The sequence below is a fragment of the Erinaceus europaeus genome, chromosome 10, assembly GCF_950295315.1.
Source record: "Erinaceus europaeus chromosome 10, mEriEur2.1, whole genome shotgun sequence".
Classification (NCBI taxonomy): domain Eukaryota; kingdom Metazoa; phylum Chordata; class Mammalia; order Eulipotyphla; family Erinaceidae; genus Erinaceus; species Erinaceus europaeus.
The window spans coordinates 79,792,021-79,816,228 of record NC_080171.1 but is presented as its reverse complement, the minus strand read 5'-3'; the positions used below and the strand labels follow the sequence as shown (position 1 = coordinate 79,816,228).

The window sequence follows — 24,208 nt, the reverse complement described above, 5'->3', positions numbered from 1 at the left end:
TCCTTCTCCTCCTCCTCCTCCTCCTCCTTTTATTTTTCTTTTCTTGCAAATGATATAAGAAATAAATAGAACACTTATCATCAATGCAACTGAAATGCAGGTTCAACACAAACACTTGATTGTCTGGAAAGCGGGCAGCAGTGACAGCAGGGCTCCTTGGAGGATGTGGGGGAATTTGGCACATTAAGAATTACCTCACTCCCAGGTCAGTAACCAACCAACACACAACTTTAGAACACGGTTTTGGTCCTTCACTAGATACTTATATTAACATTATTTCTTCACAATAAGAATGTCTAATGCCAAAAAAAAATACTGTTAAGGGAGAAATAAAATAAGAAAAATAAATGAATTATAAAAAAACCAGCAATTACAAGTTATATACAGATTAAGGTAAATTCCATCAGGGAAACATTATTATTGGAAGTTGGCCCCTATGGGAATAATTTAAAGCCCATCCACATGGAGAAGCAGACCGGGGTTGGGGAGTGGGTGGGAGGAGGCTCGGGTCCAGGGACTGTGTTGGCTTGTGTGTTGGGTCCTTTCTGGCTGCTCCTTGTCCTGGAGATGCCAACCCACAAGCCATATCTTCATGAAGGGCAGAAGCAACTTGTGTGTTCTGGATCTGGGTTCTCCAGGGCTTGGTGGCCAAGAGCTGGAGCAGTTGAAGTGACCCCAGTGACAACATTTCCTCCTCTTGTCTGTCTGATGCTGGCTGAAGTGGGAAGCCAGAGACCCAGACGTGACCTTCTGGAAGACAGCCAGTGGGACTGGCAGCCAAGAGAGAAAGGGAAGGAACACTGAGTCCCCAGGTCACCTTTACAAAGTGACCAACTATTGCCATAAAATTGGGGGGTCTTGATGGGGGCCCTGGAGTCCTAAGCATGAATCGCACATCACACAATGACAGCACAGGTCCTGTCCCAGCCTTGGGGGAGCCCAGGACACTTTGTCTCCTGATCCCTCCACACAGTCAGACTGCTCACAGGAGGGGACCCCACCCCAGCCCTTAGGTCTGCCCAGTGGGCACTCAGAATCACCTTGGCTTTACAAAGAGATCAGGGATATAAAACCCAGGCATTATCTACAGTATAAAGAGCATGCCCCAGCCCCACAGGGTGGCCTGGGCTCGCAAATCAGCGGATATTTCAAAGCAATGCAAAAATCACATTTAAAAAACAATTTGTGAGTCCTGTTTTGATTTGTTTTTCTTTTAAAAATACTGTCTTTTTTTTTTAAACCACATGCTTAAATAGACTCTGTCATCAATAAGATTACCAAAAGGGTTATTCTCATCATTGTCATTATAAAATGCGCTTGGGGCTGCCTCCCTCTTCAGAGCATGCCCATGTCTGTCAGTCTGTCAATGGCGCCTGCCACTCGGGAACTGGAAGTGGCCCTCTGTTCTGGGGGCTGAAACCCAGCCCTTGACCTTGTCCAATGACACTCTCAGCCGGGCTCTGAGGGGCAGTTCTTGAGACAGCAGCAGCAAAGCAGCTTGGGGACACAGGGATCTGAGTGTCAGAAACAGCAGAGCTAAGCCCTGGTGGGTGGGGCAGATGACACCAGGTGATACAGGTGATAGGGGCTTCTGGTCCCAGGCTGGTCTCATCTTCCACAGCCAGAGAGCCCACAGTGCCCTGGCTTTAGCCTGCTCAGAGGTGGTTGATGGGGTTGAAGGCTCTGGCCTCCGGAGTGGCTCCCGTGATGTTTAGCCAAGCATCCAGAGGACTCTGTGAGGAGGTGTGGAGAGAAGTGTCCTGAGACAAGGACAGCATCATTGCATATGCCTGGGGGAACAGATGGCACAAAAGACAGGCAGGTGAGCTGTGCAGGGGGGTCTGCAGGCCTGGGCCCAGGGGTCCCCTGAGCAAAGGCAGGCAGTGAGGTAGAGGACAGGTCCCACAAGGATGTGAATGTTAGGGAGGGTGCTGGACTCCTCTGTTAGGGGTGGGGCTGGCTAAGAGAACATGCCCAGTCAGGGGTCTGAGTGCATGGGACACCTTTGACCTCTCTGGGGCATCTCCTCACCACAGTTATCTCTCTAGCACTCCGGTTCTGTGTGCTAGGGGATCAATATGTACAATTGGGGAGTGGGGGAGAGGCTGGGAACTGCTGTTAGTTACCCCTGTGCCCCATGCCCTGGTGGAGAGGAAGGTTAGGACTATAGCAGCCAGACCCTGGTGGCCTTGGAGGACACCTCCTGGGGCAGATATAGTGACTCTAGGGAGCCACTTTGGAGAAAGGGGAAAGATGTGTTTCTTGGTGCCAATTAGTCTGGCTAAGCTTCTACCACAACCATGGAGCACTAGGGAGTGGGTGGAGTGGTGGGGGAGAACCACCCAGAGTCAGGCTCCAGACAGAGTTAGTGAAGAGACACAGACAGACACACAGACACCTTGCTGACTCAGCAGGACCATTCTGAGGGCAAGGGAGCTTGCAGCTGCTGGGACCCTGCAACCACTGTGGGGAGAGAATGGGGGTAGGCCCTGTGGAGACTACCCACAGGAGGGATGAGACAGAAAGCACAAGAGGCACAGGCAGAGCCCAGTGCACCTGCTGACCTGCCACGCCTACAACTTAGGGCAATGACTAGGGAGTAACTCCCCTAGAGAGGACCCCAGCTGCCACACCTTTGTAGGAGCACCTCTCCAGGAAGGCAGAGGTAAGGGGTCTCACATCCAGTATGTATGAGGCTCATGCACCTGCCCGCTCTCACTCTTCCTCCTGCTTCCCCCACCTGCGTGTGGGGATGGCATTTTGTAGGGCATCTGCAGAGCCCAGTCCATGGCACTGGGTGAAGGCAATGGGTCCCAGGAATTCCTAAGGCAGGCTTGGGCCAGCCATGGCTGGAGAGGAGTGGCTGTCACCTGCTGTAGGGCCTGGGGGGCAGGGGCCCCACCAGGACTCTGTGGGTACCTACCTGGTTCTTAGCCTGCCTGTACAGGGTCTGTTTTAAAGTCTCAGAATCTAAGGTGGAATTAAGCACATCTTTAACTTCAAACGCTTCCTTGGCTGTTCTGCGGAGGTCCAGCCCCTTCCCAAAAGTCAATGTTGGCTCCAGAGCTGACTGCCCGCCTGGCTGCAGTTCGGCACACCTGTACCAAGGATGGGAGAGGCGGGCGGTCAGCCTCCCCGTGGGCCCCTCTCTGATGCCCACATGCACACCACAGTGCCTCTGGGCCACATGCACAGGAGACAGACACATGGACATGAGGACAGAAACCACATAGATGGATGCAGGAGAGTGGCAGAGCACCACAGAAGCAGAGTGCATGCATGGTATCCCAGGCAGCAGGCGAGGCCTGGGTCCCCAGGATGGAGGGGGAAGGTAGGTGCAGGGAGGGAGAACACAGCCTTCAGGTAGATTAGGACTGAGTAGTAAAGCAGCTAGCAATAGGAGAGTTGGGGTGAAGCACTGTGACTCCAGGCTCTTTTTCAGGTAAGTCAGGACAGCTTGACCACAGCTCCAGGCCACACACCCCCTCACTCTGGACATAATGAGCCACCTGCTTGTTGGCTCTAGGAAGACTGACACAAAAATTGTATCCAAGGGTACCCAGCTGTCTGCAGCAGCATATGTGTTAAGTTCACTTCTCTAACAGATCTTGACCCCAGGACTCCAGGAAGGTGGCCTTGCCCCTGATGGGAGACACCCCCTCCTGTCCCCAAACCAGCACCCAGTGCAGCTGTGGCTGGGGGGCAGCCTGGTGCTCCCATCGCCCTCTCTGATATAGCCCGTATGACCAAGGACCTTGCATATCTAGGCTGTCCTCCCATGTGTGGAAGACCCTTATTATATGACATCCCCAGGGGGCCCTGAGATGCTGGGAGTCATGGAGGATAAGAACATGGTGTGTGCGTGCGTGAGCACCCTGGGGCCCATTTCCACAAAGTGCTGGGGGGATAGTGGGGTGCAGGGGTCACTTGTGGGGTGCCCAGCTCCCCCTTGGCATAGGAAGTGACTTCTTCCAGGACTCCAGAAGTATGTATGAACACAGGGTGCGAGCGTGGATGAATGTGTGTATTCCCACATGCATGTGTGAGTGTGTCAATGGTGTGTATGTGTGTGTGGAGGTGTGTTCCTGTGTATGTATCCACATGACTATGTGTGTATCAGTGGTGTGTGCATGTATGTATGGAGTTTGTTCCTTCTGGTATTTGTACTGATGTCTGAATGTGCCTCCATGCGTATGTGTAAACATGTATAAGTGGTATGTTAGTGTGTTCATGGAGTGTGCTCATGTATGTATGTATATGTAAGTAGTGTGTGTCCCACTATATGTATGGGTGTGTAAGGTGTGTGTGTCCCCATGTAATGTGGGTGTGACTATGTGAGTCCCTGGGTATATGTGTGTGAATGAGTGTGAGTGTATATGAGTGTGGGTGTCCCTGTGTGTGAGTGTGTACAAGTTGTGTGTCCCTTGGGTGTATGTGTGTGAGTGTGAGTATTCCCATGCATATGTGTGAGTGTATGGGGTATGGGGTGAAAGCACCAGGTCTCTGTGTGTGACTCTTTGTAGGGTATCACCTTTCCTGCTCACAAAACCCTGGCATCATGTCATGGTACCTGTGGAAAGGAAGGTATACCTGGGGAAGCAGGTCCCCTGTGGTTGGAGAATTGGCCACCTGTGAGCCCCCCCCCCCACCTGCAGCACCTGTTGGCACCCACCTTCGGGTGTGATCAAAGCCCACAGCCAGGGGAGCAGGGGATTCCTCGTCCTCCTCATCCTCGTAGGCACCCTGGGGCTCGGGCGCAGGAGACACTGTGTCATCTTGGGACTTCCCAGCCAAGCTGTCCTCATCCTCCTCCTCCAGCTCCTCCTCCTCCTCTTCCAGCTCCTCGGGCTTCCCGCCTGCCAGGCTGGGACACTGGGAGGTGACGTCCAGTCCCTGTACTTCTGGCCTGAGGCGACAGGGGGATTGCCTGCTGAGCCCACTCCCAGAAGCTTGGCTCTGGGGACAAGCATCACTGAGAGGACACCCACTGAGCTGTGGCCATCCTACACCATGGAGGACACTGACTTAGGGTACAGGGGGATGGGAGTGGGGGTCTGCATAAGGGGTACCCCCAGGGCCCAGGGAGTTGACCCATACCCACTTGGCCAGCCAGCAGGGGGCCCAAGGTGGTAGCCAGGGACAGGGTGGAGGGAGGTGAAGCCAATTCTGCAGCTCTAGCCTTGCTCCCCAGACCCTGAAGCCTGGGAGACTGTCCATTCAGGGTCCTGGTTTCAAGGATCAGAGGCAAGGGATGGGGAGTGGACATCCCATGTCCCTGGGGTTGTGTGTCATAAGCAAGTACAGGAGTCAGAGGGGTAGGCCTGGCCCAAGAGCATACAGTCCTCAAGCCACAGCTGGACCTGAGGCCCCAAGCCCTGAGCCTGGCTTGTTCAGGGGCACTGTCCTTGCTTGCTGGTCATTCAGGAGTTTGTTCTTGGCATGGAGGCCAACTCCTGATGGGCTGGGCTGGGGACTCACCCCACATGTCAGTCTGTGACTCTGGCCTCCTTTCCTGGTCCCTTAGCACTGGGCAACTCTGCTGGCACCCATCAGGGTGATGTGGGTTGGGGGGCCCAGTCTGCATCTTAGAGGAGAGTACTCCTACACTGAGGACAGGCAAATGACAGGCTGGGAGTGCCCAGCTCTGGACAAGCTCAGTGTGATGTTTCCTTGTGTGCAATGCTGGGATGACTTCTTTTTCTGGGAGCAGCACCCACTCTTCATCCTACCTCTCACTGCCTTGCACAGAATCTTGTTGGGAGCAGTCAGCAGGTGGTGTGGACTGTGGGAGGGGTCAGAATGGAGAAGGAAGGGGGCAAGCAGGAACAGGCTGGGGGTTAGCAGGAATGGGGACAAGTCAACATGCTTCAGACTGGACACAGGGTGATGTCCAGGTTCACACAGCTACCCTGTGTGGCAGGAGGGTCTGGGGTCATGTAAAGGCAGCATGGGTGACTGTGATGATTAAGGCTCCCATTGCCCCTTTCCTGAGACTATAAGGTTAGTTCCCAGAACTCTCCTATCCCTGGCTGGGGCACCTCTAAATTTGGAGATCCTGTGGAGCAAGATCTCAGTGCAGAAATTTAGGGACACATAGTCCACCCCAGGAGGATGAGAGGCCATGGGGGAGGCCCATAGACTCAGCTTCCCAGTGATGACCAAGCCCTCATAGTGTGTCCTCCACTGACTCAAAGAAATAGAGCATCAGGGGGCAGAGCTAAGATGGTGGCTTCGAGATAAAATCTGGTGTGAGCTCTGCAAGGAAGCTGCTTTCAACATGGGAATCTCGGGAGAGGGTAGGATTTTTGGGCCACTGTTGGAGGTAGAGCAAGGGGTGGTCAGGGTGACACCATAGAAGAGTCCTATAGCCCACTCTTGGGCTGGCAAACAGGTTGTAAAGGACAAAGGAAACAGATTTTGGGCTTGGCTATTTCTGCACTCACCTTCTCCCCCACCCTCAAACCAGACCCTACTGGCTGGCAGGCTGCTCCTGGCAGGCTACCTGGTGAGCTAATTTCTTTATCAAGATTCCTGGCTCAGCAGGGTATGATCTGAGGGTGGCAGGGAAGATATCTACCCCAAGCAAAGCCTTTTTTTTTTTTTCTTTTTGAAGAGGGCTGGAGCTCTATCTGAGTGACAGAATACCTGACCAATCAGGGCCTCAACCCTGCCTGGGAAAGAGTAGCTATTTACCTCTGGAGTTTGTTTGATAGTTACTTCTTATTTGCCTTTGTTTGGTTTAGGAAGGGGACCAAGCCATGTGCAGCTAATCTGGAGCAGTCTAAGCTCCAGATAGACTATTAGGGTTTTTTTTCAATTCTATTTTATTATTATTATTATTATATGTGTATGTTTCTTTTCCCTCTTCTCCAGGTTTACCAAAATTAACTGTTGTTGCTTTTTCCATTGATAGGTTATTGGATATGCTATCCATTGTGGGAGGAACTTGCTTTTCTCTCTCTCTTTTCTTTACCTTCATTTTTCTCTCCTCCTAGCTAATCCAAAAAAAAAAAATCTCTTTGCTTTCACTGATTTCTTTCTTTCTTTCTTCCTTTCTTTCTTTCTTCTTTTTCTTTCTGTATTCACTGGAGCTTGTTTGTGAATTATCTTGTGGAAGAAGTCTGACTTGGAATGGTCTCTCTCTCTTTCTTTTCTCCCTTTCTTTCTCCTCTCACTATCTCTAGAATTTATAGTGGGCAGTTGCTTTGCATAATTGTGTATTATTGCTTTGTCTTTTTTACTTTCTTTTCTTTTGGTTTTGTTTGTTTTTGTTCTTGGACTAGAGACGTTGTTTGGCTAACTGGTTTTGGTTGAACTGCATCAATCTTTGCTTCAGTTGCTATTGTTGTACTTTCTGAGGTTTGTGACTACATTTGTGAAAAGACTTTAGTTTATCATGGCTTGTACTCACAGCACAACAAATGAAGAATGACAAGACAGAAAAAAAAGCCACATCAATAAAGAAAAATGGTTAAATCAAGAGCAAATAAAACTGTTACCACAATGAATCAGTACAGGAGCCCAGAATAAACTCCAAATAAGTCAGAAGTAACTATAGATAAGAAAATTATCCAAACAATAATAGACTTGTTAATCACAGAAATGAGGACAACTATTGAGGAAAAGCTATCAGAAACAGGGAAACAACAGATTAGACCCACAAAGAAAATACTAGATATCTCAAGGTAATTAGAGAACTGAAAGCTGAAATAGCTGAGTTAAAAGGCCAACTAGTAGAACAAGCTAATACTGTAACTGAACTGAAGAAGGAAGCTGAGGGAAGGGAAATCAGATTAACAGAAGCAGAAAACATAATTATCCAGATAGAGAATGAGCTAGAGAAAACAAGGAGGAGGTAAAAGAGCTAAAAAAAAAAGAGATTGAGAGACACTGAAAACAACAACAAAGACATATGGAATACCTCAAAAGAAGTAACATTCATATAATTGGCTTATCAGAGGAATAAAGAGAGGAAGGGGAAGTAAACATCCTAGAGGAAATAATAGAAGAAAACTTACAAGCCCTGAACAACAGAAAGGACATTAAGATTCAAGAGGCCCAGAGAGTCCCAAACAGAATCAACCCAGACCTGAAGACACCAAGACACATCATAGTTACAATGAAAAGGACTAAAAATAAAGAAAGGATCCTAAAGGCTGCCAGAAAAACAAGATCAGAAGAGAAAACACAATTAGAACTGGAACTGGAGTTGGTGTATTGCACCAAAGTAAAAGACTCTGGGGTGTGTGTGTGTGGGGGGGAGAAGAGTACAGGTCCTGGAAAAGGATGACAGAGTGTGGGGACACAGTGAGTTGAGCCTGGTTGGAACCCTGGATACCTCTTCGTGAAGATGGAAAGCATTCACCTATAAGCCTCCCCACCCCTCCCTGACATCCATCTTGTTAGATTCAGAGGCTGCAACTGTTCTCCCTCCACCTGGTCTGGATAAACCTGATTTTATCAATGGAATATGGGTAAACCCAAAGAGCCCCTTCCTCATTCTTAAGTCCCATGCCCCAGGTAAGGGAAAGTCAAGAGCCCGAGTCATTGGAAGAAAGCTAGAGTCTAAAAATATCTGATTGGTTCTTGCTGTCAAACTTTTGTGCCTATTCGGCTTGTTGCCCCAGCACCCTGCCCCAGCACCTGACTTCTTTTTACCCCATATAAACCCTGTATTTTTATTCAATAAACACACTGTCCCCTGCCATAGTGTCCAGAGTCCTCACTCTGCACACTCACCCCCAACGTGGCCTGTTCTCCTCCTCCTCTATGACACCTCTCCAGTGGCCAACAGAGTGGTGGACAGGGCAGGCCATCCAAAACTTGCCCCACAACAGAGGACCTAGTAGGAGTTGTATTGTTATGTGGACAACTGAGAAATGTTATACATGTATGAACTATTGTATTTACTGTGGGCTGTAAAACACTAATCCCCCAATAATGAAACAAACAAACAAAAAAGACTATCAGCAGAGTTCTCCACCCAAACTCTAAAAGCTAGAAGAGAATGGCAAGATATCTATCGAGCCTTCAATGAAAAAGGGTTTCAACCAAGAATAATATATCCTGCTAGACTTTCATTCAGACTAGATGGAAGGATAAAAAGTTCAGACAGGTAACAGTTAAAGGAGGCAACCATCACCAAACCTGCCCTGAAAGAGGTTCTAAAAGACCTCCTATAAACAAGAACATCACCATAATGCTTGCCATATATCAGAGAAAATAAAAAATTGTTCAATAATGGTACTGCAATATCTTAAATACATAATATTAATAAATATCAATGGTTTAAATTCACCCATTAAAAGGCACAGAGTAGAAGGATGGATCAGAAAACACAACCCAACCATATGCTGCTTGCAAGAATCCTACCTGACCCAAGACAAACACAGACAAACACAAACACAGTGAAAGGATGGAAAACTATGATACAGGCTAGTGGGTCACAAAAAAAAAAAAAAGGCAGGAACAGCCATTCTCATCTCTGACATAACAGACTTTAAATTAAATAAATTAATAAAAAATAGGCAAGGCCATTACATAATGATCAGAGGATCAATCAACCAAGAAGATTTAACAATTATTAACATTTATGCACCCAATGAGGGCCCACCTAAATACACTAAACACCTACTGAAATAACTACAAAAAGACATAAATAGTAATACAATAATAGTAGGAAACTTCAACACCTCACTTTCACACTTAGACAGATCAACTAAGCAGAGAATCAACAAAGAAGCAAGAGAATTAATCGAAGAGATGGATACACTAGACCTCCTGGACATTTTCAGAGTTTGTCACCTCCCCAAATTGGAATACACATTCTTTTCAAATTCACACAGCACATCCTCAAGGATAGACCACATGTTAGGCCACAAATATAGTATCAAAAAATTCAAGAACATTCAAATCACCCAAGCATCTTTTTAGACCATAGTGGAGTAAAGCTAGCACTTAACAACAAACAGAAAATTTCTAAGTCTCAAAATTTGGAAACTCAGCAGCATACTGCTTAATAACTGCTGGGTCAAAGAGGAACTCAAGGAAGAAATTCAAATGTTACTAGAAACAAATGAAAATGAAGACACAAGCTATCAAAATATTTGGGACACAGCTAAAGCAGTACTGAGAGGGAAACTCATAGCCATACAAGCACACATTAGAGAACAATAAAAAGCTCAAATAAATGACCTTACTGCACACCTTATGGACTCAGAAGAAGAGGAACAGAGGAACCCTAAAGCAATCAGAAGGACTGAAATCACTAAAATTAGAGCAGAAATAAACAACATCAAAAATAAGAGAACCATACAAAAGGTCAATGAAACCAAATGTTGATTCTTTGAAAAATTAAACAAAATTGACAAACCCCTACACACACACACACACACACACACACACACACACACACACACACACACACGAGACTCAAATAAATAGAATTGTAAATGATAGAGGAGATATCACAACAGACACCACAGAAATCCAAAAAATCATGAGAAGCTTCTATACCACCAAACTAGAGAATCTGGAAGAAATGGAAGAATTCCTAGAAGTAGAGTATTAGCCCATTTATTGGGGGCCTCCTATGAGACTCCCCAGGTCTTGGCACAAGGCTACAGCTGGACAGGCCTTGAAGGGACTTTCTGAGGGAGGGAGAGAGGGGGTCCACTGTCTGAATCTCACTTCAGAGCTCCCTCCAGAGGGGCGTGGGGGAACCCCAGTGGAGAGCTCCTATAAAGGAAGAGGCTATGATCTTCATCCTTCTCACCAGGGCCCTGCGGATTATCTCCTTCCCTTTGGGGACAATGCCTCTGCCCTGGTGTTTCCATGGGGGGACCCCTCAGGGAGACGTAGCCTGCATTCTGGGATGGGGAGGATGCTTGGCCCACCCAAGGATATCCTGAACTGGGGAGTTAAGTTCTGGAGACTATGTGGCTTGGGGCTCAGTGTGGCCTGTCATAGGATGCTACCCAGCTTTGACTGCACAGAACTCTGTTCTCATGAAGCCCCCATCATAAAAGCCGGAGAATGGCTGACACAGATGTGGATGAAGGTATACCCACAACAGGCATGGTGAGGCTAGAGCCTACCACATTCCTGTTCCCTTGCCAAGCCCACCCTCCACGAATGAATTCTGTTGGGGGGGCCTTAGGAGCTGGGTGTCTGCTGGGTGTCCCCATTCTACCCCTGATGTCACCCTGGTGATAGTCACAGTCACTGTAGGAGCAGATGGGCCTGAGGGTGTGGAGGGTAGAGAATGACCTCTAGCCAGCATGAAGGGGACTCTGACCCAGACATCAGGTTCCATGTGGACAGAGTGAGGGACCCCAGTTCTGAGGGACTGAGTGTCTCCTCTGCAGAGCAAGGGACTGGTGTCTTAAAACCCACTGGTCAGGCTGGGGTTCTAGGTGGATTCCCGGGGAGGGCATCCAGGACCAGTGTCACCTATAGGTGCCACATTCAGCTAACATGAGGCCACCAAGAGCCAGCCAGCCCCCAGGCTGTGACTGCTGCAGGACACAGCACCCACCAGCAAAGGCCTCCCTCACAGTGTACCTTGAGGTGGGGAAACTGAGGCAGGGACTGCAGGGGCGGCTGGGTGGGGCCTCACCGCTTGTCTGTCTGCATGGACACCTGGCTCATCTCGCTGTTGGCGATGAAGTTCCGGATCTCAGAGAAATAGGAGTCCTCCTTCTCATCTAAAAGTGCGTGGGTGTCCGACTCAGAGGTGGGGGATGAGGCGCTGGTCCCCAGGTGGTTTGTAAGGACCCCAGAGTGCTGGCTCACTGCGGGGAGGGGGCAGGCATCAGGGGGTGCCTTCCTGCCCCTCCCCACTCTCCCTCTTCTTTCACACACCTCCCCTGTTGCCCCCTCCATCTTTTGTTTTCCCCTGCTCTGCTGGGGGAAGTGCTGCTATAGGGGCTCACTGATAGGATGCATTTACTCTTCTGTGGGGTTGTGGGGTAACTGTTCTGACACATCCCCTCTGTGAGGTACACTGTTTGGGACATCTCTGTGGGGTTTTGGGGTGACTGTCCTGCAGTACCCTCTCTGTGGGGTGACCTTTTGAAGGCACCCTTGCTTCTCTGTGAGGTTATGAGGTGACTGTCCTGGGATAAACCCTCAGTAGGATGAACTCTCTGGGGAGGTCCTGACCTCTGTGAATGACTGTTCTGAAATGCACCCAACCCCTCTGTGGAGTTGTGGGGTACACCATCTGGGATCTTCCCCTCAATGAGGTGACTGCTAGGTCCCCCTCTACTGTGGGGTGACTGCCCCTCCATGCAGACCACCCCCCCGTGGGGTATCCTCGCACCTGGTGCATGCTCATGCTCATGCTTCTTGAGGTGACGGTCCAGGTTGGTCTGCTGGCCAAAGCATCGGTTGCATAGGTGGCATTTGAAAGGTTTCTCCTTATTGTGGATGTTGCGCACGTGCCGTTGCAGGTTGGATGAGATGCTGAAGGAGCGGTCGCAGTACTTACACCTGCAAGACATGGGCCTCAGTGTGTACTGCTGATGATTTATGGGGGTGGAGGGTTGATGGGTGGGGAGGAGTCAGGACGGGGGAGGGAAATGCAGCACTGCAGCTGGGGGTTAGGACTACAGGGGGCTTGTGAGTATGTGCTTCCCTCCTCAGGGACACTGTCATTCCAGCTGAAAGGTATCATTCACAGGCCAAAACCAGCCTCCAAAGGAGCAAGTGCCCCCTCCTTCAGGCACTATCTGGGGCTGGACTCAGGTGGGGAGCCTCTCAGAACCTCTTAGGCCCATCAAACCTGCAGTGGATGCAGTTCAAGCTCCAGGCTTGGAGGTGCAATGCTTCCTGAAGCCTTAAGGGGGCGGCCATGCACCACAGACGGGCTGAGGCAGCTTCCTGGTAGGAGGGGGCCATTGGCCAGCTGGGGGATAAACCTGGCCTTTCGATTGTGTCAATGGAAGTCCCCTGTGTCCCCTTAGCTGGCGGAGAAAGGAATAGAGCTCCCGAACTGGCCCGAGGAGGAAGCTATCCCTTTCATTTGCATGGGTGTAGGGGGCAGGCAGCAGTGACCACAGGGAGCGCTCCCACAGAGATCTTGCTGCTCACATGTCAACCCTAACCCCTAACCCTAACCCTAACCCTCATGGGCAAGGATCTGGGTTCTAGCCCTCACTCTCCACCTGCAGGGGTACACTTCACGTGTGGTAAAGCAGGTCTGCAGGTGTCTATCTTCCTCTCTATCTTCTCACCCCTCCTCTCAATTTCTCTCTATCCTCTCAAATAAAATTAGAAAGAAAAAAATAGGTGAAAATGGCCACCAGGAGAGGTGGCTTTACTGTGTATGCTCCAAACCTAGCCCCAGAAATAACCCTGGTGGCAAAAAAGAAAAAAAAAATTCTGCCCCCTTCACCCCACCCCCTCTCAGTGCCAGCTGCCCCTGTACTCAGGGACAGGATACAAAAGGTGCTGTGATCAGAGGGGAACCTCAGTCACCTGTCTCAAGGCTCAGCTACCCCAAGGCTATCAGGAAACATCCCCCTGAAGGCCGCCAATAAGCCTTCTCCATGAGTGTGCCCTTAGATGGGGGTCAGGGAGGGGGTTCTCCTGTTCTTTAAGGCCCTGGAGAGAGGGTTGCAGAGAGAGGCCACACTAGACTGCAACCCCTATCCCCCCACCCCTGGGGAGGGCAAGCCTTGGTCAAGTGAATAGATGCTGCCTCTCCTGGCACGTGCCATCCATTGAAGGTTGGGGTGCCTCTGGATTGGTGCCCACCACCTGCACCCCAGTGAACAGCAGAGAGGGCATGTTGCTCCCTGGTTCTCAGCTGCGTATATGTGTACACATGTGTGCACAAAAACAGACCCAACAGCCAGGATCGGGGGCTCCAGTCCTTTCCAGCACAGGCCCCACCCAGCCATGCTCTCCTGCTTCACAACATGCTCTCTTCCTTTTTCTGCAAAGTGGGGCTCCATGTGCTCTCCTGGGAGGGAGTGCTAAGCTGAGCTGGCTGAGCAAGTGGCTGGAGACAGGGGTGGGGTACTGGTTCTGAGCACTTGCCCCCCCCCCCCCACAGTAGAAAGGGATGGGAAGGGCCCTTACAGACACCTTGGTCACAGTGCCCTGAAGGTGGCCTCTCTTGATCCCCGTGGACAGCTATCTAGGCTGAGAGGTCCCCTGGAGATGGGGGGGAGCAGTGAGCCCAGGGTGTTGTGAGCACAGCTGGGATATGGCTGTGAACAAACTGACAGGTGGCTGGCAAATTTTATGGCAGTGCTGTCTAAAATCACACTGCTCTCTGGCAGGACTGAGCACAGATCAGTCATGGAGCCATAGTCCTGGATTGGGAACAGGAAACATAGGGAGTGACAAGGAAGTAATGCTCCTTTGGGGCAGCAGCCTCTTCCCTGGGGCCGCATGTGCCCACTGACGTGCCATCATTCTTGGCAGAAAAGCTTTTGGGGTGGATAAAGGTGGAAGAAGGGCAGGGCTGGAGATGGTTCACCTACTAGAGTGCATGCCTTATCACACACAGGGCACCAAGTTCAAACCCCAGTAACACACAGGAGCACCATGGCACTTAAGGAAGCTCTACAGATAGTGAGCTGGTGCTGTGGTTAGTATTTCTCTCTCTCTCTCTCTCTCTCTTAATCTCCCTCCCTCCCTCCCTTGTGAAATAGAAAAAGTGAAGATGTCTGCTAGGGAGCAGTGAAACTGTACATGTGAGGTCCTCTGTCACACAGGCACATGAATACAAGTGAGGGAACAAAAAAAATAATTTTTGACACTCAGTCCCAAAACAAAACTTTTTTTTCCAAGAAAGGTGATATGTGTAGAGCCCTGGCTCCCAAGGCCTTGGTGATAGCCTTTGACTGATAGTGCACAGCAGTCAGGAAACTGGTAGCCATCCCAGGGGAGCCAGGGGTGCATGGTTCAAGGTCCCCCAGGCACATTCTGGGACCCCGAGCTTCCACCTTGATCCTCATCAGATGGATGACCTAAACCCAGGGTGCCCTTCCTGCTCCCTTTGACTGCACACTCACAGGTCAGGAGGGACGAGGTGGCTCTGGGGACATCTAGCTTGACTGTCCATCCTCTCTGGAAACCTGGGACAAGCTCAGTTCTCACTGCCTTGAGGGGCCTGTGTCCCCCAACCCTGGGGCACTCCAGCCACACATGTGAATGCCAGCTGGAGTGTGTGCGTTCCATCAGCCTTGATTTCTGTGTGTGAATAGTCTGGTTCTGTGTGTATGTGTTCATAAGCCTTGATATGTGTGTGTTCATCAGTCTTAATATACGTGTGCTCGAGTGTGTGTGTTCAGTCCATTTTGCTGTATGTGTATTTCAGCCTTGCTGTATTGCTCAGTCAGGTTTGCTGTGTGTGTGTGTTTGTATATAATCAGCCTTGTTCTATGTATGTTTGATCAGTTTTGCTACGTGTGTCCAGCCTTGTTCTGGGTGCATGTCCAGTGAGCTCCACTCTGTATGAATTCATGTGTGCCCTCTCTGCAGGACCCTGCTAGTTTGGCAGGTCCCTGGGCACAGCTGTGTGCAAATCTCTCTTCTGATGGAAGCCTTCCCCATCTTCAAAGTGAGCCCAGAAGCCCCAGTGATATCAAGAGCAGCCACACACCCCAGCTCCTTCTTTGAGCCAGATAAAGTCAAGATTTGCAACGTAAACTTTCAAAGCAATTATTGTTGCAAAAGTCGAAAATCACAGATTGGAGAGAGGAAAAGAAATCAATGGTAATTAAATTCCTTTCTAACCGCAACTGGGCCCTGGGGGCTTCCACATAGCACTGTCCAGAAGTTGGCTCTCATTACACAGGAAGCATGCTCCTGGGAGGGGGCCAGCCAAGCCCACCTTGCTGTCACCAGCTTTTGTTCTGCCTTTGGGGCATAGGGAACTCTGAGTTGGGAGGGACTGAGGTGTGCTGCTGGACAGATGAGGGGTGAGCAGCACAAATCGTGGTTGACCTGCCAGCACTAGGTGGGACGTAGGGAGCTGTGGCTGGGCTTGGGGACATGGGTAGGGACCATGTAACCACCCTCCCCAGGCCTGGGGTCATACCCAAGCCTCCAAGCCAATGTGTGACCAAACGCTGTTGCTACTGACTTGAATCCATGCCAAACCTGCTATTCCTATGTCACCCTAGAACAACGGCTCAGCACAGAAGGGGATACAGGGCCAACTGGCTTGTGGCCACCACAACCCGGACTTTGCATAGAATGCTGACTCCCAGGAGCTCCCAGGCAGAGTCCCTGAAAACCAGGTGGTCACCATCAGCACCTGCCAGTGAAGATCCCCACCCCCCGAGCCGGCTGGCCCTACCTGTATGGCTGCTCGCCGGTGTGTGTCCTCAGGTGCCGTGTGAGGTTTGCTGACCTGGGGAAGATCTTGCCACAGTACCTGGGGGAGGGGCAGCATGAACTCAGAGATCTGCACTTTGTTTTGTTTTGTTTTTTAATTGCCAGATTTATCACTGGGGCTCAGTGGCTTCATGATGATCCAGCAGCCATTTTTTTTCTTTCTCTCTTTTTTTGACAGGACAGAGAGAAATTGAGAGGGGGAGGGGAGACAGAGAAAGAGAGAGCTTGTGAAGCTCCCCCCCCACCCCGAGTGAGGAGCAGGGGGCTGGAACGTAGATGGTAATGTAGACTCCACCTGGCCCCTGAGACCCATGAACTTTCCAAGGATAGCCCTGCCAACTAGGTCTGGGTATCCCACACTTGTGGGGTCAGGTAGCCCCACTGAATTCCATGAGACAGGGCCACAGTTACTGCATGGCATGGGAACAGCCTACTGGGCCTTCTGGGGTGTACCCTCCCTTTACTCCTCATAGGGATCATTTCAATGGGGGATGGTCAGGACTGGCTAGGACAGGCCTGTATGCTGGGGAGGGATGGAGGCTCTGTCTCACACTCAATGCCTTCCCCCAGAGCTGTCAATCAGCAAGCCTTTGACTATGAGCCTTCTTGATGTCCACTGCTTCCTGGACCAAGGTTGACCTGTTTGGCTTGGGGGACAGCAGGGATAGGTGCACCCTCACATGCACAGGACCTCAAGCAGGTCAGGGGCACTTATTGCCACTGTGCTTTGCCTAGCTGTCACTGAGCTCTCCTTGCTCATGGTGTGACACCTGAGGCCACTTGGCCAGTGCTGTCCCCCCACCCCCAACCTCCAGGAACTGCTGCTCACCTGCATGTATACCGCTCCTTGCCCTTCCTAAGTATGGGGTCTGACAGCGTGGGGGGCGGGGATCGGAAGTTGAAGGGGTGGTGGGGGAGGGGCTGCAGGGAGCTGCCAGAGTCTGCCTTCATGGCTGCAAAGCTCTCCAGTTTCTCTGTCATGGTCTCGATAGCTGACATCTGCTGGCACAAGAGGGGAGAGCCCATCAGTCCTCAGGATCCCACACCCACCAATGAAGAGCACTAGGGGTCTTCAGCAGTATGGTATAACATTTGGGCCAGGCTGATCTGAGATGACCACACAGACTTTAGGCTGTCAACAGGCATAGTTCTATCCCTGTCAGCAGGGATAGTTCACTTTTAGAGTGCTAACCTTGCTCTGTCCTTTCTTGGGGTCCCTGTTGAGAGTTCAGTGAACCAGCTGAAAAGGCTGCCACTGACACTTTCCAACCTCTCTGCCTGGTGGGAGTGCCCCTTCTCTTAACCAAGGGCCAGCACACCTGGTTGGGAAGTTTGGGCTTAAGACAGATTTTTTTTTTAAGTCGTGAGAAATGGAGACTTATCATCTGAATCTCAGGTTAAATAATGAATTCTGGGCATCTGAATTTCAGTGGTTGAGTGACTCGCCAGTACCAGGAAAGCAGATCCAAGAAAAACAAAGGGATCACTGCCCTTCTGTGTCACCACCTAGTGGCAGAGGTGGTAATTGCAGACAAAATTCTGCAAAAGGAGTTCAGAGGCCCAAGACTAAGTTCACCTCAACCTATTCAATGTTCAAAATCATAACACCAAGTGTCACACAGCACAGGGAAATATTGTATAAATAAAATGATTCATCCATTCCCCTGCCTCACACACATTTTCTAGAGTAACTAATGTATTGCTTCGGCGGGAGAAGGAGGTAGCTTTAACTCTCTCCCTGGTGAATAGAGGTGTTTTTTTTAAAAAATATTTATTATTCCCTTTTGTTGTCCTTGTTTTTTATTGTTATTATTTTATTGTTTTATTATTTTATTATTTTATTGTTTTTATTGTTAGTTATTTATTGTTGTTATTGATGTGGTCGTTGTTGGATAGTACAGAGAGAAATGGAGAGAGGAGGGGAAGACAGAGGGGGAAGATAAAGATAGACACCTGCAGACCTGCTTCACTTCTTGTGAAGAGACTCCCCTGCAGGTGGGGAGCTGGGGGCATGAACCAGGTCCTAACGCCGGTCCTTGTGCTTTGTGCCACATGTAGCTTAACCCACTGTGCTACCACCCGACTCCCGTGAATTGAATTTTGATCGGACTCCCAGACAGGGCCTCAGGGCCTATGGACAGGAGGGAAAGAGCTGATGGGTTCATACCACCTCTCTATGCTTCCCCCATGAAGGAGGGCTGGAGTCCGGCCCAGCAGAAGGGAGACTGAGGGAAGGTCTGAAAATGAAGACCTTCTATTGCTCCCAGGGACCCCAGAGTTTATATTTAATAAGACAGAGTCTGGGGAGCACAACTAGGCCTCCTATCAACTATGGTCTCTCACCTCTATGGGGTCCCTATGCTTGATGCTCACTCTGAGGAGTTTGGGGGACAGTGGGACTTTCCCTTAGAGGTCACAACTGCTCTAGCAGTGGAGACTCCTTGCTATTTGATGACAACTGAAGGGTTACACTAACAATACCTGCGACCTGGCAACAGAAGAGTGAGTGAGAGACAATGGTGTCTGTCCCTAACAGGGAGGCCTCTGACTCTGGGCTGCCCACTCTTGCTCCTTACCAGGTGACAGGACTTAAAGCCTCATATCCCTGGATGTCACTCCGTCATCAGAACACAGGATATCATAGCCTTGGGCACCCAGTCTGACAGATGGAACCTGCCTCCTGTGACCCAGGCTGCTGGCTTTGAGGGCCACTCACAGCCTTGGAGGACTTGGGCATTCCTCTCAGCCCCTGCACCTCCAGAACACACTGTACCTGGAGGCTGCATCCCTGCACCCTGGCCTCAGAAGAGGAAGCCTGGGTTCACAGGACAGGTAACTAGGGTGACAGACTCTGGGTGTGGGAAGGACAATGAGCAACTTCTGCTGACCTTATCAGGCATGGGGGGTGGTCTCCCCAAGGCTGCCTCCTAGCTCTGCCCAATCAGATGTTCATAGCCCAGCCACAGAGAGCACAAATGGAGGATGTGCCTGGCTGGCATGGCATTTCCCAGCCTGGGAGCAAAATCAAGGGAAGTTGTTAAGTGGCCTCAGAGGCCCCAGAAACAATGAGAGGTGCTAAATTTAGCTGTGAACCCAGAAGTCAGGCAGGTTTCACAATCTGGGGTATCCTCGGAGGGCAGAGACACTTAGGAGAACAATGACCAATAGATTGGAGCTGGGCCTGAAGCATAGCCCAGGTTTTTGCAAGCCTGAAGGCCTGGAGGCCTGCCTGTAGTCTCTCACCCCCACCCAGAGAGCCTACCCCCAGTCTCCCTCACCTCCAGGACTAGCCTCCATGCCCCCCCCCCCAGGGGACCACAGGACCACCTTGAAAGTAACCCTTCTTCTCCACTCATTCTGACCCTTCTGCCCAGCCTATCATGACCATGGAGTCTGAGAGGAGGAGCAGGGGCCACTGTGTGTGACTATCTCAGGCAGGAAGCTTGACCCCAATGGGACCCTGGGTTCCTGCCTGCTGTGACAACCCAGGCTGGAGGACTTCAGAATGGGGATCCCCAGGCATCCCTCAATGCACCAGCCACATGGTCCTACCTGAGGGTGGAAGAGCAGGGGGGATGGCCGGAGGTACTTCTCCTTCATGACTCCCACAGGGTCAGTCACCTTCCGCTTCTCCACCCTGCTGGCGGCAACACAGAGGGTTACGTACCCCACTGGGTGGGGGGCTGGCCTGCCAAGACATGGGTTTCCCAGGGCCCAGCAGATAGGCCCAAGGCTTCGGGCTGGCCCAGCACACACAGAGCCATGTGCCCCCTGCCCCTGCCAGTCCCAGGCTTGTCCCCAAAGGCCCCCTCTCACTGAAGCAGAAGCTGGGGCCCTAAAGCTTCAACACCCTGAAACCCCTACCCCTCACAACACTCAGCACAGGGAATTGATCACCAGGCTTCTCTCCTGGGAAGTGACAGGGACACCTCATAACAAACAGCAGTGATAGGGTGTGTGTGGAGGGGCTGGCAGGCAGGGGGAATGCAAATGTGGCAACATAGGAGGGTTTTCCACATGGCTGAACCCACCATCAGGACCACCCAGGAAGAGCTGAAGGGCCCCTGTCCCCAGTTTCTGGGTCCGGCCTGCTCAGAGATGGTGACAGTCACCTTTGGCTTTCCTTGAGGTGTGGTAAGGAATAAACCCCTGTGGGATGAGCCTACACTTGGGCTGGTGTCTGTGCCAGCAGGAGCCTCAGCAACAGCCGTCATGCCCTAAATTCAAGGGTGAGGACCCAGTACAAGCTGGGTCTCAGAGCAGCTTGGACAGCAGGACATTGTCCTTCTTTCTAGGTCACCCACCCCAGAAAAGACTAGAGTAGACAAGACTGATGGGGTTCTGAGTGCAGTGGGGGTCCCTGGGCATGGGCAGAGGGACCTCATATCTCCCCCAGGACTCTGTCTGCCACCTGAGTCACCCTTTCTGTTCACCCACTGTGTTCCCCTGGCCTCCTGTCCCCTGCCAGCATCTGTGGGTCTGGCCTCCTCATGGCTTGACTCTAGATTGTGGGGTCCATAGGTTGTAGATGGCCTGGGGACCTGCAGGGAGTGCCAAGCCACATCCTCCCTCCACTCCCCCCAAGACCTAGCAAGGCTGCGTGCCAGGGAGCCCTTGGGGTGTGGCTATGGTGGCTGCACTCCATCCCAGGGAGCTGTGCACCTGCTGCAATTTGGTACCTCCTATCACTCCTGGAAGCCCTCCTGCCTGACCAGAAACTGAGGCAGGAGGGGAACCCCATGGGCCCCTCAGAGAAGACAAATGGTGAGTTTATGCAAACCCTTCCATGCCTCCCACCCACAACCAAGAGGCTGGGGGTGCCTCCCATGGTGTTGGATGGGTCACCAGGACTCTCTGGCTGTGGTTCCAGGGAAGCATTCCTCCCAGGGTGTAGAGAAAACAAGCAGAAATCTGTCTTGGGTTTGTGGGGAACTGTGGGTGGAGCCCAAGGGGGTCAGAACAGCTGTCTGAGGATCCTGTATATGGAGACCCTGTCCCTGATGTGGAAGGACACCCACCATGGGCCAGTCTGGCTGGGCACCCTCCCTGGAACTCAGCAGGGGAGCAGGAAGGAAGTGGGGAGACTGGACAGCCCCTTACACAGGGTGGGCCAGAGGGCAGGTGAGGGTGGGGCATGTTAATACCTGTAGATGGGGTCCATGAAGAAAGGCGACGGCTTGGCATAGTGCAGGGGAGCCTGGGGGGCCAGCTGGCTCAGGCAGCCCTTGGGCAGCCCGTCACTGGCCCCCAACCTGTGCTCCCCACCACAACCATATATGTGGTTCCTGCGGGGCTCACGGTTGCCCCCGTTCTGACTGGCACGGGCACGGCTGCCGATGCTCAAGTCCAGGGGCTGCTCCTCACCAGATGCCGGGGTGGCTGGTGGCTTGGGGGCAGGCAGGCCGGGCTTCCCCTCTTTGGGCTTGGTGGTGAGGTCGAAGGGTGACTCAGTGCTGGGGCCTCCTGCCTGGAGGGTGTCCCGAGGTGACTTTGGCTCAGCCTTGACCAGCAGACTATGGGCAAGGGCGCGGTCGGCGAGGGGGCAGAGGGAGTGGGGGAAGCTGGGCAGGAGCTGGAAAGGGAAGGCTGGATGACAGGGCAGCGCACCCAGCTTCTTCTCCTGTATGCCCATGAAGCCAGGCCCAAAGTACTTCTCAGCAATGGAGGCAATGGCCTTGATGGAGTCACCTGCAGCACCTGCAGCTGTCAGCAGCTGCTCCTCAGGAGGTGGAAAGAAGGAATGCTGGGCATAGAAGACAGGCAGGTCGGCCATGCCACCTGAGGCCCCTGGGGTGACCGTGCTACCTCCACTCTCAGCCTGGCCCTCTGCCGCCTGGGCCTTGGCCTTGTCCTTGTCTCGGTCACTGTCCCCATCACTGTCCAGCTCTGAGCCTGTGCCTGTGGTGGTATCCAGGTCAGTGCCTGTTGTGGTGTTGAGGTCCTCGAAGTCGCTGCCATCTGACAGATCACTGCTCCGAGCTTTGAGTTTCTCGGTAGCATAGGGGTCCCCCAGGTGGCTCTCCAGCTTTTCGTCAGGGCCCACAGCTGTTGCAGTGCTGCCTGGACCACTGCTGCCCACAGCAGACACCAGGGGAAGGGCCGGGTGCCCCAGTGGACTGGGCAGCTTGGCATCCTGTGTGTGGTTGAGGGGGCTCTTGAGTAGTGGTGTGGGAGGTAGCATAGGTGGCCGAGGGTATAGGGATGGGGGGAAGATGCCAGGGAAGCCAGGCGTGAGTGCAGGGAAGGCTGGGGCTGCAGTGGAGAAGGGCAGGCTGCCAGGGTGTGGTCTGGAGGGGAAGTATTCCCCAAAGCTCAGGCCACTGTGGTTGAGGGCGGGGGAGGCCTTGGCCTTGTCCATTATGGGGTTTGGGGTAAGGGTCAGGCCAGGTGCAAAGAGGCCACCAGGCGGATAATGGTTCTTGCCCTCGCAGAAGCGCCGGTGCTTGTTGAGGGAGGAGGTAGTGCTGAACATCTGCCCGCAATCCTTGCACTTGATCTGTGTGCGGCAGTCGGCGTGCATGCGCTTGTGCCGGCACAGGTTGGAGAACTGCGTGTAGGACTTGTGGCAGACCTCACCTGCAGGTCGGCAGGGAGCAAAGACAGCCGCGTGAGGCTGCTGGGTGGATAGACACAGTAGCTCTGGGACTGTAACCCCACCACTTGGGGATGTGCACACGTGTGTGTGTGTGTGTGTGTGTGTGAGTATACAGTGCACATGTCTCTGCGTATATGTGCACCTGTGCATGCATGCTGATGTGTCTTGAGTGCAGAGGCCCTATCAGTACATGTATATGTATGTGCAATTATACACATATGCATGTAACACACATTTGTACATTTACAACCTGTTTATGTGTGCATGGATTGCACACATGTGCATACATGCAGGTTTGCACTGCATGCAGTTGTGCCTGCAATGGTTTATGTGTGTTTCATGCACACATACATGCATTTTCATGTCTCCTGGATGCAGGTGTGCAACCAGTCTCTGTGTATGCACACATATATGTGCCATTTGTATGTGCTCTTTCACGTCTGTCAGGGTATTACTGTATATGCAACTGTGTGCGTGTGCACCTCTGTGTGCTCATACATTACAGGTGTATACATGTGTGTCTGTGTGCATGCATATGTGCAGGTCTGTGTCTGTGTGTAGGCATCCATGACTGTCAGAATGTGTTTTTTCACATGTGCTCATATGGATGTATGTGTCCCCACCTTCCTTGGCTGTGGGGAACAACATGATGGGCAAGGACCCCCTGTGTCTTCCCCAGCATCCCTGGGCTGGTTGAGACAGATCTCTTTCAGGGTGCCCTCCTCCCTTTTAACATTCCTCTTTAGAAGCAGAGTGCCTCAGCTCTCCATGCTCCCCTCCTTGTGAGTCTCTAACACAGGCCTGGGCCTCTGGAAGATGCCTCCCAGGCCAGGCAGTCACAGCCACATCTGCAGCAGCACTCAGAGACTTACCCGCCCCTCTATTTCACAGCACTGTCCAGGACAGACACACTACATCCCATGTTCCAAAAGTGCCAGTGTTCCCAGCTTGCCTGGCATCCTTCCTGTCTCAGACCTGCACCCAGCACCTGAAAATACTTGGCTCTGGGTTTGGGGAGTGGAACTCCTGGGAGTGCTCAGTCCTGTTTGAGGGTGGCCAAAAGTCAGGAGGGGTAGGAAAGTGCTGACAGGTCTAGGGAGAGGGGCTGGTTGCAGGTCTGAGAAAAGCAAATTCTATACTGGGAGGTACACTTACTCCTAACTGGAGAAGGCAGGACCCAAGGAGGGGGGATCATCTGACCTATGTGCCAGCTCCCCATCCTTTTCCTATGGCTGGTGAGCTGTATGCCAGTAGGTTTAG

At 51.8% G+C, this 24,208-nt stretch overlaps 1 protein-coding gene across 5 annotated transcripts in view; it reads right to left on the bottom strand.

The window, feature by feature from the left end:
- Positions 1–631: 631 nt before the first annotated feature.
- The window catches only part of PRDM16 (PR/SET domain 16), a 276,384-nt gene continuing 252,807 nt past the window's right edge, over positions 632–24,208 (bottom strand). For 2 of the 5 annotated variants that reach the window (XM_060199937.1, XM_016191028.2), the window contains exons 9-17: positions 21,498–22,929; positions 19,906–19,993; positions 17,183–17,352; positions 16,316–16,393; positions 12,323–12,492; positions 11,618–11,792; positions 4,673–4,906; positions 2,924–3,098; positions 632–1,790 (exon numbers count right to left, since the gene is read on the bottom strand). In XM_060199937.1, the coding sequence (XP_060055920.1) occupies positions 1,656–1,790; positions 2,924–3,098; positions 4,673–4,906; positions 11,618–11,792; positions 12,323–12,492; positions 16,316–16,393; positions 17,183–17,352; positions 19,906–19,993; positions 21,498–22,929 (2,657 nt within the window). In that variant the 3' untranslated portion in view covers positions 632–1,655. The remainder of the gene's footprint in view (positions 1,791–2,923; positions 3,099–4,672; positions 4,907–11,617; positions 11,793–12,322; positions 12,493–16,315; positions 16,394–17,182; positions 17,353–19,905; positions 19,994–21,497; positions 22,930–24,208) is intronic. The other 3 variants (XM_060199938.1, XM_060199939.1, XM_060199940.1) reach the window with 2 other exon arrangements.